The sequence below is a fragment of the Meles meles genome, chromosome 2 (genome assembly GCF_922984935.1).
Source record: "Meles meles chromosome 2, mMelMel3.1 paternal haplotype, whole genome shotgun sequence".
Taxonomy (NCBI): Eukaryota; Metazoa; Chordata; class Mammalia; order Carnivora; family Mustelidae; genus Meles; species Meles meles.
This window is the reverse complement of record NC_060067.1, coordinates 153,580,027-153,596,111: the sequence shown is the minus strand read 5'-3', so window position 1 is coordinate 153,596,111 and position 16,085 is coordinate 153,580,027. Positions and strand designations below refer to the sequence as shown.

The 16,085-nt window shown below is 40.5% G+C and overlaps 1 protein-coding gene across 5 annotated transcripts in view; it reads right to left on the bottom strand.

Moving 5' to 3' along the window:
• EXTL3 (exostosin like glycosyltransferase 3) overlaps window positions 1–16,085 on the bottom strand; it is a 142,561-nt gene that overhangs the window by 24,940 nt on the left and 101,536 nt on the right. For all 5 annotated transcript variants that reach the window (XM_045994945.1, XM_045994918.1, XM_045994909.1 and 2 more), the window contains 2 exons: window positions 13,835–13,934; window positions 9,635–12,262 (listed from right to left, as the gene is read on the bottom strand). In XM_045994945.1, coding sequence (XP_045850901.1) covers window positions 9,635–11,782 — 2,148 coding nt within the window. In that variant the 5' untranslated portion in view covers window positions 11,783–12,262; window positions 13,835–13,934. The remainder of the gene's footprint in view (window positions 1–9,634; window positions 12,263–13,834; window positions 13,935–16,085) is intronic.

The window sequence follows — 16,085 nt, the reverse complement described above, 5'->3', positions numbered from 1 at the left end:
GACCTACTTGTTCACTAGAAGACTTGGAATTGCAGATCTAATACCAAATGTGTTTTAGCCTAGATTTCACATCCACATTTTTATCAAGTTTATTAAAGTCCATTAAGAGGCAAGTCCATTAAGAACAATTACTATGGGGGCGCCTGGGTGGCTCAGTCTGTTAAGCATCTGCCTTCCGCTCAGGTTGTGATCCTTGTGATCCTGGGGTCCTGGGATCAAGCCCCACGTCAGGATCCCTAAGCAGCGGGGAGCCTGCTTCTGCTTCCCCTTCTCCCTCTGTCTCTGCCTCTACTGATGAGTGCCCTCTCTCTCAAATAAATAAAATCTTAAAAAAAAAAAAAAAAAGAACTACTACTATGGATTCCAGAAATAGAGTACACACACTACTTCTGCTCATCCTGGCACAACTCCAATGGGCTGAATGGCAGCAAGATTTTCAGGATTAGGGAACTGATGCAATAGTCATCAGAATAAAAGAAAAAATTTAAGGATTCATAGAAACACAACATCATGAGTTGCAGCAGCTTATTTCTGGTTAGCTCACAGATAACTGTGGTCAATAAGTCTGCTTTCAGAATTTATAGCAGGGATTCTCAATTCTGAGTGGTTTTGCCCACCATGAAACATTTAGAACAATGTCTTTGGACATTTGTGGTTGTCACAACTGGTGGTGGAAGGGGGTAAGCTACTCGTGTCTAGAGAGCAGAGGCCAGGGGTGCTGGTAAATTGTACAAAGCACAGGACAAGCCCCATAACAAAGACTCATCCGACCCTAATACCATTAGGGCTACTGCTGAGACACCCTGATTTAGAGTCAACGATCAGAAGACAGTACACCAAACTACAAAGAATAAATATAGTTTGTTATTTAAGAACAATCACCTTTTCCTCCTAACCAAAAACATTTCTGCACTTATAAACACTGCACATACAAACTAAAATTGAGGGGAAAAGAGTAAAAGCTTTCTTCTAACAGTTCTGCCTCCAAGCTACGGCGCTTAATGGCTAGACAAAGCTCAGCAAACCAGCTGTTATCCCTTCTGGCACCAAAATCATAAGGACAAAAAAACTTAAATATTTGTAATGCAGACCTGCAGATGAGCTTGGCCTCTAAGAGTCTGAGAAATGACAGATCATAAATGAGAGAAATGAGTCATCCAGAGTAGTAAGTCATGTTTACAAAATATTCTCATTTTTGTTGACATTGCTTTGTTTTTCAAATTAAAAAACTCCTTCTTCCTCAATTGGCTATTTTTTTCATGCCTTATGATTATACGTTAGTAACCTGTGAACATGAAGACTGACCTTCACGTTACTGAGTGTATTACTGGTTACAACACTGACCAGAATGTGTAGACTATGGTCCCTGGAATCCAACAAGTGTTCAACAAACATTTTATAAATGAATGAATGAATGAACAATTGACTAAGAAATAAGCCCTAATTTAGCCCTGTCCATTCTATTTTCAGAATACGGAATAAAGATGATAAATTTATATATCAAAACTATAACATTCTATATACTGAAACCTCCTTGTATTTAATCTAGTTTTCCACAGCAAAACAATCCAACAACCTACAACTATCAAGTCAGGAGCAATGCTCAGTAACATTCATTTTTCTGTTTCACATACAATGCTTCCTGGGGATGCTTCACTAGTTCTCCTGTTTACCATCATTCATAAAAGCCTTGACTTTCTCTCACTGCAACTCTCTTCCTGTCACAATGGAACAATACAGCAATCATAGCCTGGAACCCTACCATATGCAAATGTATGCAAGTGTATGTATGATCAAAAAACAATTTTAGTAACCTCAGGTAACATTCAAATTGGTTCTTGAGGAATTCTGGAATTTATGAATGAAAAAGAGCTACTATTCTAATAGGATCCTTTCTTCTAGTATGCTAACTAGGCATTTGGCTTCTAAATCCAGACAGAATCAGCAAACCCACATGAAGTAGGAAAGTATCAATTTATATCATAAATACTAAATTAGTTATCATGATAAATTTGATGTCCAATTAATAGTTAGCAAATATCTCTTAATATGTAAGGGGTGGAAATATAAGTAGTTATTGCTGTTAACAAGGAACAACAGCAGATGTCAACAATTATTAAGTGATAGTTGCTAAAATGTAGCAGGATAAATTTGGATTCAAATAGAATAAATACTTAAATATGGAATCTTTTATAAAAGCAGCTCATGACCAGCCATAGGTAAGTCTTTGAAGTTGGTAAGCAAGAAAAATAGGGTTTGAAGAGATTTTGTGAATTAACACAAGTCATAAAGCAGACCAAGAACAGAGAGCACAAAAAGGTAAAATATACCTAAGAAGTACTAAAATTAGAAAACGTATGTGGAGGGGCTCTTGGGTGGCTTAGTTGGTTAAGTGGTCGCTCTTGATCTCAATGCAGGTGATAATCTCAAGGTCACGAGATGGAGTCCTGCATCAGGCTCCATGTTGAGCAGGGAGTCTGCTTGAGATTCACTCTCTCCCTTTCCCTATGCCCCTCCTCTGGCTCACACGTACATATACATGCATGTGCGCTCACCCACTCTCAAATAAATAAATCTTGGAAAGAAACAGAGAGAAAAGAAAATGTAGGTGGAAAATATAAAGTGAACATGCAAACATATAATGCCACCTATTAAACTCTGCAATTTAAATACCCTTATAACATTATCCTTTCTCTCCTTTTCTCTTTTTTTTTATACAGAGGGAGAGAGAAACTCCTAAGGAGGCTGCATGCCCAGTGCAGAGGTCAGTGGTGCGGCTCCATCTCACAATCCTGAGATCATGACCTGAGCAGAAATCAAGAGTTGGGACATAAGAAATTGAGTCACTGGGATGCCCCTTTTTCTCTTTAAGATCAAATTTTGCTCAGCCAAAGCTAGCAGTTTTCAGCCTCAATACATACACATGTATAATGCACTTCTGTAATGAACCTTATGTCAAGTCATCATATAGACAGGTAAACAGCATCTAACTTTTGTCCTCCATCCTCCCCTTCCTTCCTACTTAAAAAAGTAACCCATCACAGAGCTCAGGAATCAAGAAAATGAGGTCCAAAACGAAGCGCATGGTCACATTTACCTACCTGTGAGAACCCATGTGAAACAGCTTGAGGGGATGGTGATCAACAGATAAAGGCCAAGGAGCATTAGTTTTTCAAGGGATTCATTCAATAAACACCAAGTGGTGGGGATGAAAAGTTAGGAAGAGCACAGAAGGAAGAAAAAAGAATAAGAAGGTAACACACTGAACTGGTTTTCTATTTACAATGTACTTTAAATTGGGGTCTAATGCAGTATTAAAATTACATATTTTAGGTTATAAGTCTGTTTTAACTCATATAAGAGAAGTTACACATGCTCCCTATGAAACTGTAGGTAAAGAACTGTGGGCAGCATAGGTTGGAGGTCTGCTTTCAAATCAGAGAATGCATAGCAAGACCACAACACAGTGCTGAACCAGCACATAGAAAATGCTCAAAACTTGTTAGCACTTATTATTACACAAGATTAACACAATCTCTTCCTGTTTTATTTTGTGAACATTTTATATACATACATACACACACACACACACATATACAGATATACACATACTGTGCCTTTTCAAGAAATTCAAATTTGGTAAAAATATGCACTGAACATGGTTCAGAAGTCCTAAGTTTTAATTTCAATATTAGTTGAGTGACACCTAAAGTTATAAAATTCTCAGTCTTAGATTCCTTATTTTGAATTAATAAAAAGAGTACATATAGACTAAAAGGGGAAGATTCTACCTAAAGAACTGATTTGTAGCAATTAGGAAATCATTTAAGCAACATGACTTTCTGGCAATTCCTTTATGTTATACATTTATAATTCTTGCTATCAATTTCTGATTTCTGGTAGCTTTGTCTTACACAATTCTTCGCAGCCATGCAGCCCCTTCTCAAACAGAAAAAAAGAGAGCCACAGCTATAATTACCAAGTTATTAAGTAAAATGATGTCCCTCCCCCCCAAAAAAAACGAGATACACCAACACCTAATGCAGTCTACCAGACTTTGTATAATCTTGGACCCAGAAAAGCTGGACAGGGTTCTTCCTTTTAGTTGTGCTTCAAAATCACGATTTTAGGAAATTATCACCTGATATACTCAAGTAATATTTTTTAAAGGTGAGTGGGCACAGATAAAAATAAAGTGTATCAACTTTCTAAGGAATAGCCTTTGGAATCACCTGTACTGTTGCCTGAGGTCTAGCCAGAAGTAAAGCCTTTAACAGCCTGACTGGCAGAGACCCAGGCCTGAATATTAATGACACTGAATTCTCTTCTAGTCTGCCTTCTTCTTCCCTTAGTTGACTACTGGCATGATGACTGTCAGGACAATAACCACCTTGGCATGACACCAGGTTCCCAAAACAGAATTCTCCTTTTCCAATTCTAATATCAAGGGCTGAGAAGGAGGGGAAAAGGCAATGAAAAATACTCTCCTATCTCTATATATAGTTGTCATTTGGAACAACAAGCACATTTTGGCCTTACCACTTCCACAGAGACCTTGGAGTCTACAAGGGAGGTGTGATATGCTTAAGTCACCCTCTCCACCATCACTGCCCTGGTCTAAGCTGCCCACACCCCTCACCTAGGATCCTACAATAATAAATAGACTTTAAACTGTTTATTCTGCTCTTTTCTCCAGAGTCCAACAAACATCATATTACTCCTCACATTCTAACATACCTAGAATAAAATCTCTAATCCCTACCATGACCTACATGGTCCTACATGTGCTGACTTCTACTCTCTCCAACCTGCTTTCAAATGCTCTCCTTGCTCACTCCACCCCAGATAACACAGGGCATTCTTGCCATGTCTCAAACATGACAAGCCCCTCGCATTTGCTATTCTCTATATATTCCTCCAGAATTTACAAAGCGCATTCCCTCACTTCACTCAGGCTTCTGCTCACATGTCACCTCTTCAAGGAGGCCTTCCCAGGCACATTATGTAAACTGACTGTACCCTTCAATGGAGAAGAGAATGAAAAATTAAGAATTGGGGAACTGGCTGCCCACAAGACTGTCTGAGAAACGAGTAAGTATGCAGTGTGAAGATAAGTGGGGTTTTAAGGGAGCAAGACCACACCATTAATTACTGAAATATGTCCTCCTTCATAACAATCCAAGTTTTCAAACTCAAAAAGGACAGATTTTGATGTTATTTCCACAGAAAGCTCCAAACAAGGCCACTCTATTTATTAAATTTCCTCCAGAATACAAAACAAAGTGAGGAAGATGTGTTAACTAATCATAATGAAGTAATAACTCAAACCAAAATTTGGCGTGGGCTATGTATCAAAAAGATTACTTGGAGGTTTCTGTTTTCAGGATGACTGCAGAAGCTCCTAACAGACCCAAACCTCCTGCAGATGGTAAATATAAACTCTGGACAAAAATACCAAGAAAGCAATTACCTGAAGGCACTGGACAGTGAACAGAAGGTGGCAAATTCCAGAGAGGAGCTGAAAATTTAGGAAGGAATTACCAACATGAGTAGAATCACCATTGCTTTTATCCTGACAGTAGGCCAGAGTCAGCAGCATATAGAACAGCTAAACTCACATACAACATCCAAGTCTTTCCTGGCCTAAAGAACAAGAGGGAAGAGTGGGAGTCAAAAACAGCCCTCAGAAAGAAAGGAGATTCCAGAAAAGAGACAGCCAGATAGAGGGAGCTCCAAGTTCTATGTATAAAACTACCCAGTCTCTGGCCCCCTCTAAGCCATGTGTGCATGCTTGGTGCTGTCTGTAAGCAGACCAACAAAAGATAAAAGGATCAAACTCACATTTGAGTTGCCGCTCAAGAGACAGAACTTGCAGTCTAAGTTCAACTGAAGAAATTGCTTGCAAAAACTAAAACATCAATACTTTTCAGAGAAATAAAACAAAACCCACAGTCTTCACAGTATAACATTTACACTGTACAAAACTAGGTGATATACCAAGAACCAGAAAAACATGACTCTCAAGAAAAAAGAAATTCAGTTAAATCCACCAAGTGACCTATATGTTGGAATCGGGAGACAAAGATGTTAAAGTAGCTATTATAACTATGTTCAATAAAGTAAAAAGCATACTCAGAATGGAAAAAAAGAGGAGATCTCAGCAGAGAAACAGAAACTATTATTTTAAAAACATGGATAGATGGATAGTCTGGAATTGAAAAATATAATATTTGCAATTTAAAATTGATTGGATGAGCTTAACTTTAGAGATGACACAAAAGTCTGTGAACTTATCAAGAGAAATGATCAAAACTACAGAACAGGAAAAAAAAAAGTTAAAAAAAATGAACACTGAGAACAGTGGGACACAATCAAAATGTCTAATATACATATAATGGAGTCCCCAAAGGTGAGGAAAGAATGGAACAGAAAAAAATATCTGAATAAATAATGAAGTAAAAGTTTCCCAGTATATGCTGCAAAAAAATTTTGACAGATTTAAGCAGCTTACTGAATCCCAGTCAGAACACAAATCAAAGAAAACCATGCCAAGGTAATATCATACTCAAACCACTGAAAACCAAGTGTAAAGAAAAAGTCTTGAAAGCACCCAGAGAAAAAAATATATTCCATATGGGGAAACAAAAATTTGGAAACCACTGACATACCATCAGAAACAAGGGAGACCTGAAAACAGTGAAACAGCCTTAAGATGCAATGAAAGTGGTCGTACTCGACCCAGTAAGGAGTTTTTGGAAGGACCAGCTTTCAAATCCCTTGGTATACGACTTCTCTCCATTTGACTTCCATTAAATAGTCTTTGTTGTTATGCTCCCAGAGCTAAGGAACCTGATTCAACTGTTTACAAAACAGGCAAGAGACAAAGCGGTCACCCACCATCACCACATCTGTTCAGCAGCCCCACACCATTCTCACAGCTACTTCAACTAACGGTACTTCTCCCATCTTTCTGGGTGGAGTCCAGTCACCCTGCCCAGGCCCTAGGCTATTTGAACTGATGAGAATTAAAGCAATCAGGGCAAGAGTATCCACGGATGGTAGCAGTAAATGTCACATTTACTCTAAACCATATCCATTTCAGTTTCCCTTGTTATCTAAATAATAGACAAGAATGAGGAATTTTAATATACAAATACCAGTAGGCACCCCTAAGACACTCCCTCTCTACCAAAAACCTAGGGCTCAATAGATTTCATACCCCACAAATATTTAGCATTTTTGCCTAATGCTTAGATAAGAACCTGAGCACAAGAGAAGCACAAATTGTCCATCGTTTTCTGAAATGGTATGTGGGTTTCCTGGGTTGATTCAAAAATGCTGATTTCAAATCATTTTCTCTGAAGGACTGGAATCTGAGAGATTGCCTGGGAATCACCCTACTGCTAATTTTATAAGGACCTGTTAATTATAACATAATGGATAAGGTACATCTGCATCCCAGGTAGCAAAACTACTCCACAACGTCTCATTATAATGCCTTTTCTCCAGAGGGGAGAGAGCTGCCAGTCCCTCCTAGTCTCGATACCTGGTAATGTTGGCTCCATGCCCAAGAGGCCAGCAATTCAACCACTGAACACCCCCCCCCCAAAAAAACCTGCCTCTCTTAAATAGAAAATGGAGTGAAAATATTTAGAGAATACAGTGTTTTCTCCAGCTTGAAACTGTTTCCTCTTTTTCAAAAGAACTAAAAAACACCGGTACCGCTAATATGAGTAAGCTATTCAGAAAGGCCTCCCATTTGGAAAGTTTCTGGCATTTTCCAACTAGGCATTGTATTATTGCAATGAGCTACCCAGTAATCAAAGAGGACTACTTATTTCCCACCAGAGTTAAAAGAAAGGATTAGTTCTGGTAAGTTCTCTAACAAATTTCAGTCACTGTTAACAAGGTGGTGTCGGCTTCTCTACATCCATACCAAATTCAAAGAAAACTCAGAAAAAATGGCAAACAAAAGCTGCTTCATTATTGTATTTGAGCAGCATCTACCTTTCACAGAACAAGTGCTTTCTTTTTTTAAATTTCAGTGACACTTAAAAAGTTGTAACGGAGAAATAAAAAAGTGAAATTTATTCAGAAAGAAATCTATAAAGAAATCTTCCCATTCACAACACTTTTCTTAATATACAAGATAAATTCTGGGATCAAAAGTTTTTAGAACCCCACATAGTTTGAAGAGCCTCAGATATAAATTCAATTAAAATTTAAAAAAAGAAAAGACTAGCAGTGGTAGATAGAAAATTTAAAACAAAGATTTGTACAGGAGAAGGTAAATGGTAACAGCTACAACACAAAGGGAAATTATGCAGAGGTCAGACAAGGCCTTTATCAGTAAAGTGAATTAAAGCTGTCCATAACACAGGCAGCATATACATACCGCCTTCCTTCTTCTTGGACATAAAGGGATAAGTAGGAGTCGAACAGTTACTGGGTACCTTTCTAGATTCTTTACTTGTATTATTTTATTTTCCTCTCTAAGCATTAAGTCAAAGAAGTTAACTCATCAAAGATCACAAAACTGACTACTTAATCCCAGGTCTCTACTTATACTGCCCTATTATACCATGTTGCTGCTCAGGAAATACTTCACATGAATCAGTTTCTTGCTGATACAATTTTAAAAACCAGTCTAGTGCAATATTCCCCTTCTAAATGGATTCTTCCTAAAAACTACACTAATTTTCTTAAGCAACCTTCTAGTAATGCAGGGCCCATGGGAACTTCTGCCTATCCTTGCTACCTTTTTCTGAAAAGTATCTGTGCCACAGGTACTTTTGGGTACTTTAGGGGTAGTTTGTTTGCTTATGACTTGCTGTAAGGCCTCACATTTAAGATAAATAGGTAATCTTCTAGATTGCTAAATTTATGCCAAAAGGTGGATAAACAACGAAGTCCTCAGAATTAAAGCCCTATCCCATTCCTGTAAAATATGGCATCCAAATCATGACAGATAAGATAAAGAATAGAAAGAACCTGTGAGAGACTAGGACCTCCAACTCCCAAATATTTCAAACCCCAACTCCAATCTTCCAAAAAACCTCTACAATATTCTGGTAAGTAGTCTTCTTGCTAAGTCTGGAAGGTGATTAAAGCTGCAGCTTCTGGAATCAGACAACACTGAAGCTCAGTTTGTCCATGACTTGTCATGATTATGACCTTGGGCAAAAGATTTAACCTCCTGAAGCCTCAGTTTCCATAGATATAAAGAGAAGAAACATAATAATGATGTAAGTTTATAAATCCTAAATTACACTGCCTGGGTCATACACACTTCCTAAGCATTAGTTTGTCATCATCATTTGCATGACCATCTTTGTTATGACATGGAAGACATCAACAGGGTAACCGAAGGGCTTTTGTAAACCTTCATGGGGCCAATATTGATTTCAGTTTTGGAGAGTCTTAGGAGATTTAGGAAGTGAATAGCAAAGATGGAACTGGCAAGGCCTGAAAGGACTGAAAAAGAAGCAAGCACAAATTCCACAGGGAAAGGATAATCTGTATAGTTTAAAAAAAAATTGTATCTACAAAGACTTACATTATATATATTTGGAAAAGGGATTACAAGTGAAACACTATCTCATGCAGTAAAACAAACTGCTCATTTTTCTATTACCATGATAGGGACGCCAATGTCAGGCCACAGAAGGTCCTCCGACGGTAGCTTGGGCGAATTCCATACCACCACTACCTTGTTCAGGTAAGGGAGGCCATTCAGTCTCTCTAGGGAGTTCATAAGCACTTCCTCCCGCTCATAGGTCAACATCACCACCGTGAACTGCTCTCGTGGAACATTGCCTCCAAGTGCTGCCTGAAACTCCTTGCCAGAACCCCCAGCTCCACCACCAATAGGCCGAAATCCAGTCCCTGAGCCCAAGAATTTGGCTTCTGAGGGCAACACGGGGTCAAAGGGTGTGTGGGGGAACAGATGGAAAGGCCCTGGAGCAGAGTTCCAGCTGCGGTAAAAATCAGTGACAGTCAACGTAAAGTTGCGGAGGTATTTGGGTGAGGCATAAGGCGGCTCTGTCTCCACTGGCCCCAGGTCCAGGTCCCCGTTGTCGGCCATGTTAGGGTCAGTTCCAGCCGCCTTGCCTGACCGATGGGGGATCTCAGCGGCTGCCTCTTCCCGGATGGGAGCAGCTGGGATCTGTATGCGAGTCCTAATCATAGCCAGCACGGTATTAAAAATACTGTCAGCGGTTGAGAAGTAAGTCTCCCAGAGAAAGCGGCCTTGCCGCCTCATAGCCAGGAGATCACTATCTGAGAGGCTTCGTAACAGAAAATGAACCTCAGTAACGCGTGGCTTGGGTACCACCAGGGCGGCCTCATTCCACTGCAGCATGTCCTGGTAAGGAAGCTGGACCTGCTCCCCCAGCACAACTGGGACAGCACCAACTTCGAGGGCTTCAAAGAGCCGTGTTGCACACCCAGACGAAATAACCAAGTGAGGGTCCCCAGGAGTGATAATGAGGGCGAAGGTGGAAAGCTTCAGCAATTCCAAGCGGTCCTCACGCTCACCACACAGGGCCCACTCGGTAGGCAGACTGGGCTTTGGCTGGTTTTTGCAGGTAAATTCTACCAGGACCTGATCTAGCCTACTGTCCTGTACAGCCTTTAAGGTGGCAATGATTCGATCATCATAGTCAGCTGGGGGGTCACCTTCCATTTCTTCTTCAAAGGAGCGGGCCTCCTGAAGGCTAGATCTCAGTGATTCAATCTTCTCACCCTGGAAGGTGAAAAGATATTTCCGTTTAACTGGCACCTGTGGTGGGATTTCCATGAAGTTGGGCTCCGACATGGCATGGACTAGTGGCGATACTACCAAATCAAAGCCAGGTCTGTATTGGGAAGCATAGAAAGTAGACTGAGCCACCATAGCACGGCCTGTACTGACATTATATAGTAAGTTCTGTGTATCTGACTTCCGCGACAGATTGATGATGACATGGTTGTGTCCATCTGTCCTCCAATGTGGTAGGGAATAGAGCTGCTTCTCAAGTTCGGCAGGCCGAAGCACTACTGGCTCCTGTATTTCTCCCACTAATATCACATAAAGGCAGGCAATGTCCGCATTTTCTGTAACATATACATTGGCTCGTGCTGTAGCCTGAAAAGCCTGCTTGACTAAGGGATCCAGGTAGCTGCCAAAGGCAAACTGGTCACTGTCATATACATAGACTGGAAAACCGGAGGTGAGAGGACAGCGAGAATAATCAAAACAATTGTGAAGCCGGCATCCCCGTATGACCTTTGGGGGAGGAAGACCAGCATCTTCCTTCTCTGGAAGCAGCCGGATAGGCAGAGAAAGTTTGGGCTGATTCTGAGCCATCAGCTCTTTATAAGAGTGCTCAGTCTGGCTAATGACATTCTTGAGCTGAAGCAGGTCCTGCTTGGCATTCTCAATACTCTTCTTACAGGCTTCAATCTTCAGATTCAGCTTGGCAATTTCACTGTTCAGCTCTTGCCGCTTGGCTTCCAGCTGCAAGAGCTCCTCACTCACAGACTCACGAATCCGGCAAAGATCCAGCACGTGCTTTACCTCGCAGAGTTCGTTACCAGCCCTTGGGCCAAAAATCCGCTTGCCGGCCTCATCAGCCTCATCCAGAGTGGTGAGATAATAGTGAGCAATGAGGGGGAAGAAAACCAGAATAATGAAGAGCGTAAAACTGAGCCACGTGAGTCGGATCCGGTTGGACCACCGTAACATACAGGTTTGACCTCCATTCCCCACTCCCCCATTCCGCAACATGGTATAGCCCGTCATGAGTTCCTGTGTGGCTTTTGCCCCCTCTAATCACGTTGGGTCACTCGCCATAACCATGAGTTTCTAGTAAACAAACTCAATCTCTTTTCACTCACACCTTTCTGTTAAGAGTTAGTGTGCTCCCTGTACAAGGCACGGAATAAAATGGAAATTTCATTTTCTTCAGCTGTAATTGAAATGGTCTCTGACCTTATTCCAGCAGATTTTAAGTTCTGATTGCTGACCAATGGACATGTCCTTACTCTTTATCAAATGGTAAAAGGTACCACATCGTTGATGAGATGAAAAGGAGAAGGTCCCTGATGATGAAACCCAGGAAAAATAACCTGGAATCAGACAGGCTTTTTCAACTGCCATAGCTCTTGTTCCTCGATTTTGCTGACCAACAAATACACATAGTTACTATTCGCAGTAAAAAGTAGCTGGATAGAACAGAAAGAAATGCCAGCCTCTTATCGATGTCATTGCCAACAATCAGGCCTGCAAAAGAAAGAGAACCATGTCAGTCTTGAAAAGATTATGTCCAACAACCCCACCCTCCCTCATGTTTCTAGAAAATGCTTCTATCTTAAAAGGTAAAGCAATAGCTGGGACATTGGGATTGTGTCTCATAGAACATTTTAAGTTCAGTTTAGGTTGCCTTCGGTATGGATATTTTCCTTATGGTTAATAAGAAATGGGTATGGATAAGTGTCCAAAAACAGCCTCAGATTTTATACAAACAGATATACATACCCCTTCCTCCTATTTAACTGGATATAGAGCAGAATTAGAGTTCTATAAAATGAAGATCAACCACATTCAACAGAGTGGAAAGATGTCTGCAACAATTTTTATTCAGGACTGAAGCAACATCCTTAGATGGAGAAACACCAACCTATCCAGCCTTGATAGTCAGTTCTACTCCTAAGATGAGTCTCCTTCTGAATTACTTAGAAAAAAAAAAAAAAAAAGACTCTGAGAAGCTCAATGTTTTATATTTAGAGTTGAAACGAGTTGAAGAGAATTCTTTTGATCTTTACCCAGTAGTAGGTGCATTAATCCAGAGACAAAATGTATTTCTGTTTGCTTCTCATTTATCTTCTGCTAGCAGACATCATGTGCTCCTTCTTAAAATATAAATAGTAACTTGGTCTTTTAGAAATACTTAGAAATGAGGGCCATTATTTCTTCTCCTTTGGAGACAGATTTGCTATCAAACTTTATACCTCAGTTTCCTAATCTCCCAAAATGGAGAGAAGTGTACTGAGACAGAAACAATATATTGTGTTGCTATGACAAGAAAGGACAGAGGATGTTAGGATACTTTCAGCTAATAAATCTTGAAACAACATTCCCACTTCTGTTCATTTACCAACTTTACAGCTACAAAAGCTTTTCACTTCTTTCATCTCAAACTTAACATATGTAGAACTGAACTCTTAATATTCTGTGCCAAAGAATACTCCCAATTTCTTCCATTCATTTCCTCCAAAAAGTATTTATCATACTTTTAACATGTCTAAGACATGTTCAGTATAGCTGGAAGAAGCTAGAATGCAAAATAATCTTTGAGGGAACCTCCTTTAACCTAAGATATAAGATGTAAACGAACAGCAAGGATATTACTACAAGGTAGGATAATGTACATAGCCCATCAACAGGTCTCATTTCACAATCCTCTCTCTAGCTTCCATGTTTGGTATAAAATTATTAAAGTCTAGATACAGTCTTCTCTCCTTTAAATCAAAAAAGTTGCCAATATTAATAAAAGGCTTGAGTAAGTAGAACAAGAGATACAGACAACAGAAAACAGAACTACTGATCACAAAAAATTTGTGATTAAATTTGGTGGATCAAACCTTGGATAATTAACAACTAAGCAAATATCCCAGAGAATGTTAAGTCAGTATTTCTAAAGCACTATCATTCTAATTCAAATGTTAATAATCTCTCTGTTTCCAAAAGAATACTCTCTGTACCTTACAATCAGATTGTAACAAAGAAAGAAGAAGTGGAGGAAATAAAGGAATGCATAATCAAGGAAATCCAGTTGACTCATTCCCTCCTTACCATGTGTTTCTGGATCCTTTCTTTTTCTAACTCGTGCAGCATTTTACTTCAGTATGTAGTTTCTTGAAATAGTGAACTCCAGGTCCCAGGGCTTGCTCTCCTGATAGAAAACAGGAAAGTGACATGCCATTAGAAAAACACTCAATACTGGGCAGCCTGGGTGGCTCAGACAGTTAAGTTTATGCCTTCGGCACCAGTCATAATCCCAGGGTCCTGTGATTGAGCCCCATGTTGGGCTTTCTGCTCACGGAGAGCCTGCTTCTCCCTCTCCCTTTGCTGGCCGCTCTGCCTACATGTGCCTTCTCTGTCAAATAAGTAAACAAAATCAAAGAACAAAAGAAAGAAAAATACTCATAAACTAAAGGTGCTATTAAACAATGTATTTACTAAAGGGGGAAGATGCTGTGGGAGTAGAAGAACCCTAGGCTTACCTCATGGTCCCATGAACACAACTAGATAACTACCAAATCATCCCAATACCCCAGAAATCAGAAACTGACCTGAAGACTGGCAGAACAAACTCCACAACTAAAGGTAGAGAAGAACCCATACGAAGAAGGTATGAAGTGCAGAGACACGGTTTGGGAGAGAAGTGGATCCTGGCCACTGCAGTGAGCAGTGAGCCACCGTGGCGAAGAAGGGCAAGAGACAGACTAGCACCCACATGTGGAACACAAATTCCCATAGCAATGGCTTGGAAACCAAGAGGGGCCAAATTTCATGAGTTCTTGCCAACAGTGGAGCTTAAAGCCTGGAGTTTTTAAAAGTCTGCAGGCTTGACTCAGGGAGAGCCTAGTGGGCACTGGGACTGTTCTTGGAGAGAAGGCAGGGTGAGCAGCCCGTGGAAACAATCTGAAGAGTGCCTGGGGCACATAGTGGGGAGATTATTTGCTCACCTAAATGGCAGTGTTTGCAGAGAGACCTCTCCAGGAATGAAGGAACTGGCCTGCACCAACACCCCTGGCCCCTGCCACTCAGCATGAGCACCAGGTCACCTGTGGAACCAGCACACCCCCCTCACTGCCTAACTCGCTTATAGCAAGCCCCACCGCACCCACTGAGCTAGTAGAACTGGCGCTCCCTTCAGGCTTGCCTCAATCCCAGCACAGTGGACTCCCTACCCCTAAAGACAGGCACAATCTCCTGCCCACACCACATCTCCCAACCTGGGAGTTTTACAGGGTCTCAGTTCAGGCAACAGGTCTTATTTCACAAGCAGATGAGAGCACACTTAGTAAAAACTCATCACATTCAAACCAGGGACCAAACATTGCTCACAACAGGCAAAGACAGCCTCTGCAGATGGCTGGCCTAAAGGATAAAGTAACCAGAACACAACAGGAGAGAGCAGGCAGCACACAGTGGAGACAGTCCCTGAAGTGCCAGACCCTGGGGAACAGGGGACATTGCACTGTAGGGCAGGACTAGACCAATTCCTTCATAAGGCCATTACCATCAAGAACAGAAGACTTAACTATCTTCCTAACACAGAGAAATAGGCACAGGGACCTAGAAAAAATGAGATGACAGAGGTATGTGTCCTAGAGGAAAGAACAGGACAAGGCCACACCCAGATATAAGAGAGATAAGTGAAACAGATATAAGATGCCTGATAGAGAATTTAAAGTAACGATCATAAAAATAGTCACTGAACTTGAGGAAGGAGTGGAAAGCATCACCAGGAGGATTAACACAGAGATAAGGAATACCACAGCAGAGGTAAAGGGCTCAATAAAAGAAACAAGAAGACAAGAAACACCCTTGATGGACTGAACAGCAGGCTGGAAGAAGCAAAGGAACAAATGAATGACACAGAAGGCAGAATAATGGAAAGTAATCAAGCTGAACAAAAGAGAAAAAAGAACTATGAAAATGCAAACAGACTTAGGGAACTTAGTGACTCCATCAAACAAAATCACACTTGTATCACAGGGGTCCCAAAAGAAGAGACAGAAAAGGGGACAGAAAATTTATTTGAATAAATAAGAGCTGAAAACTTTCCTCATCTGGAGAAGCAAAGATATCCAGATCCAGGAAGTACAGACAATCCCCAACAAAGTCAAGAGAATCCACACCAAGAGATACTATAATTAAAATGGCAAAATGTAGTGATAAAGAAAAAAATTTTAAAGCAGCAAGACAAAAGAAAACAGAAACAGAAGGGAAACCCCATAAAGCTGTCATTGGATTTTTCAGAACTTTGAAAGCCAGATGGAGTGGCATGATATATTCTAAGTACTAAATGGGAAAA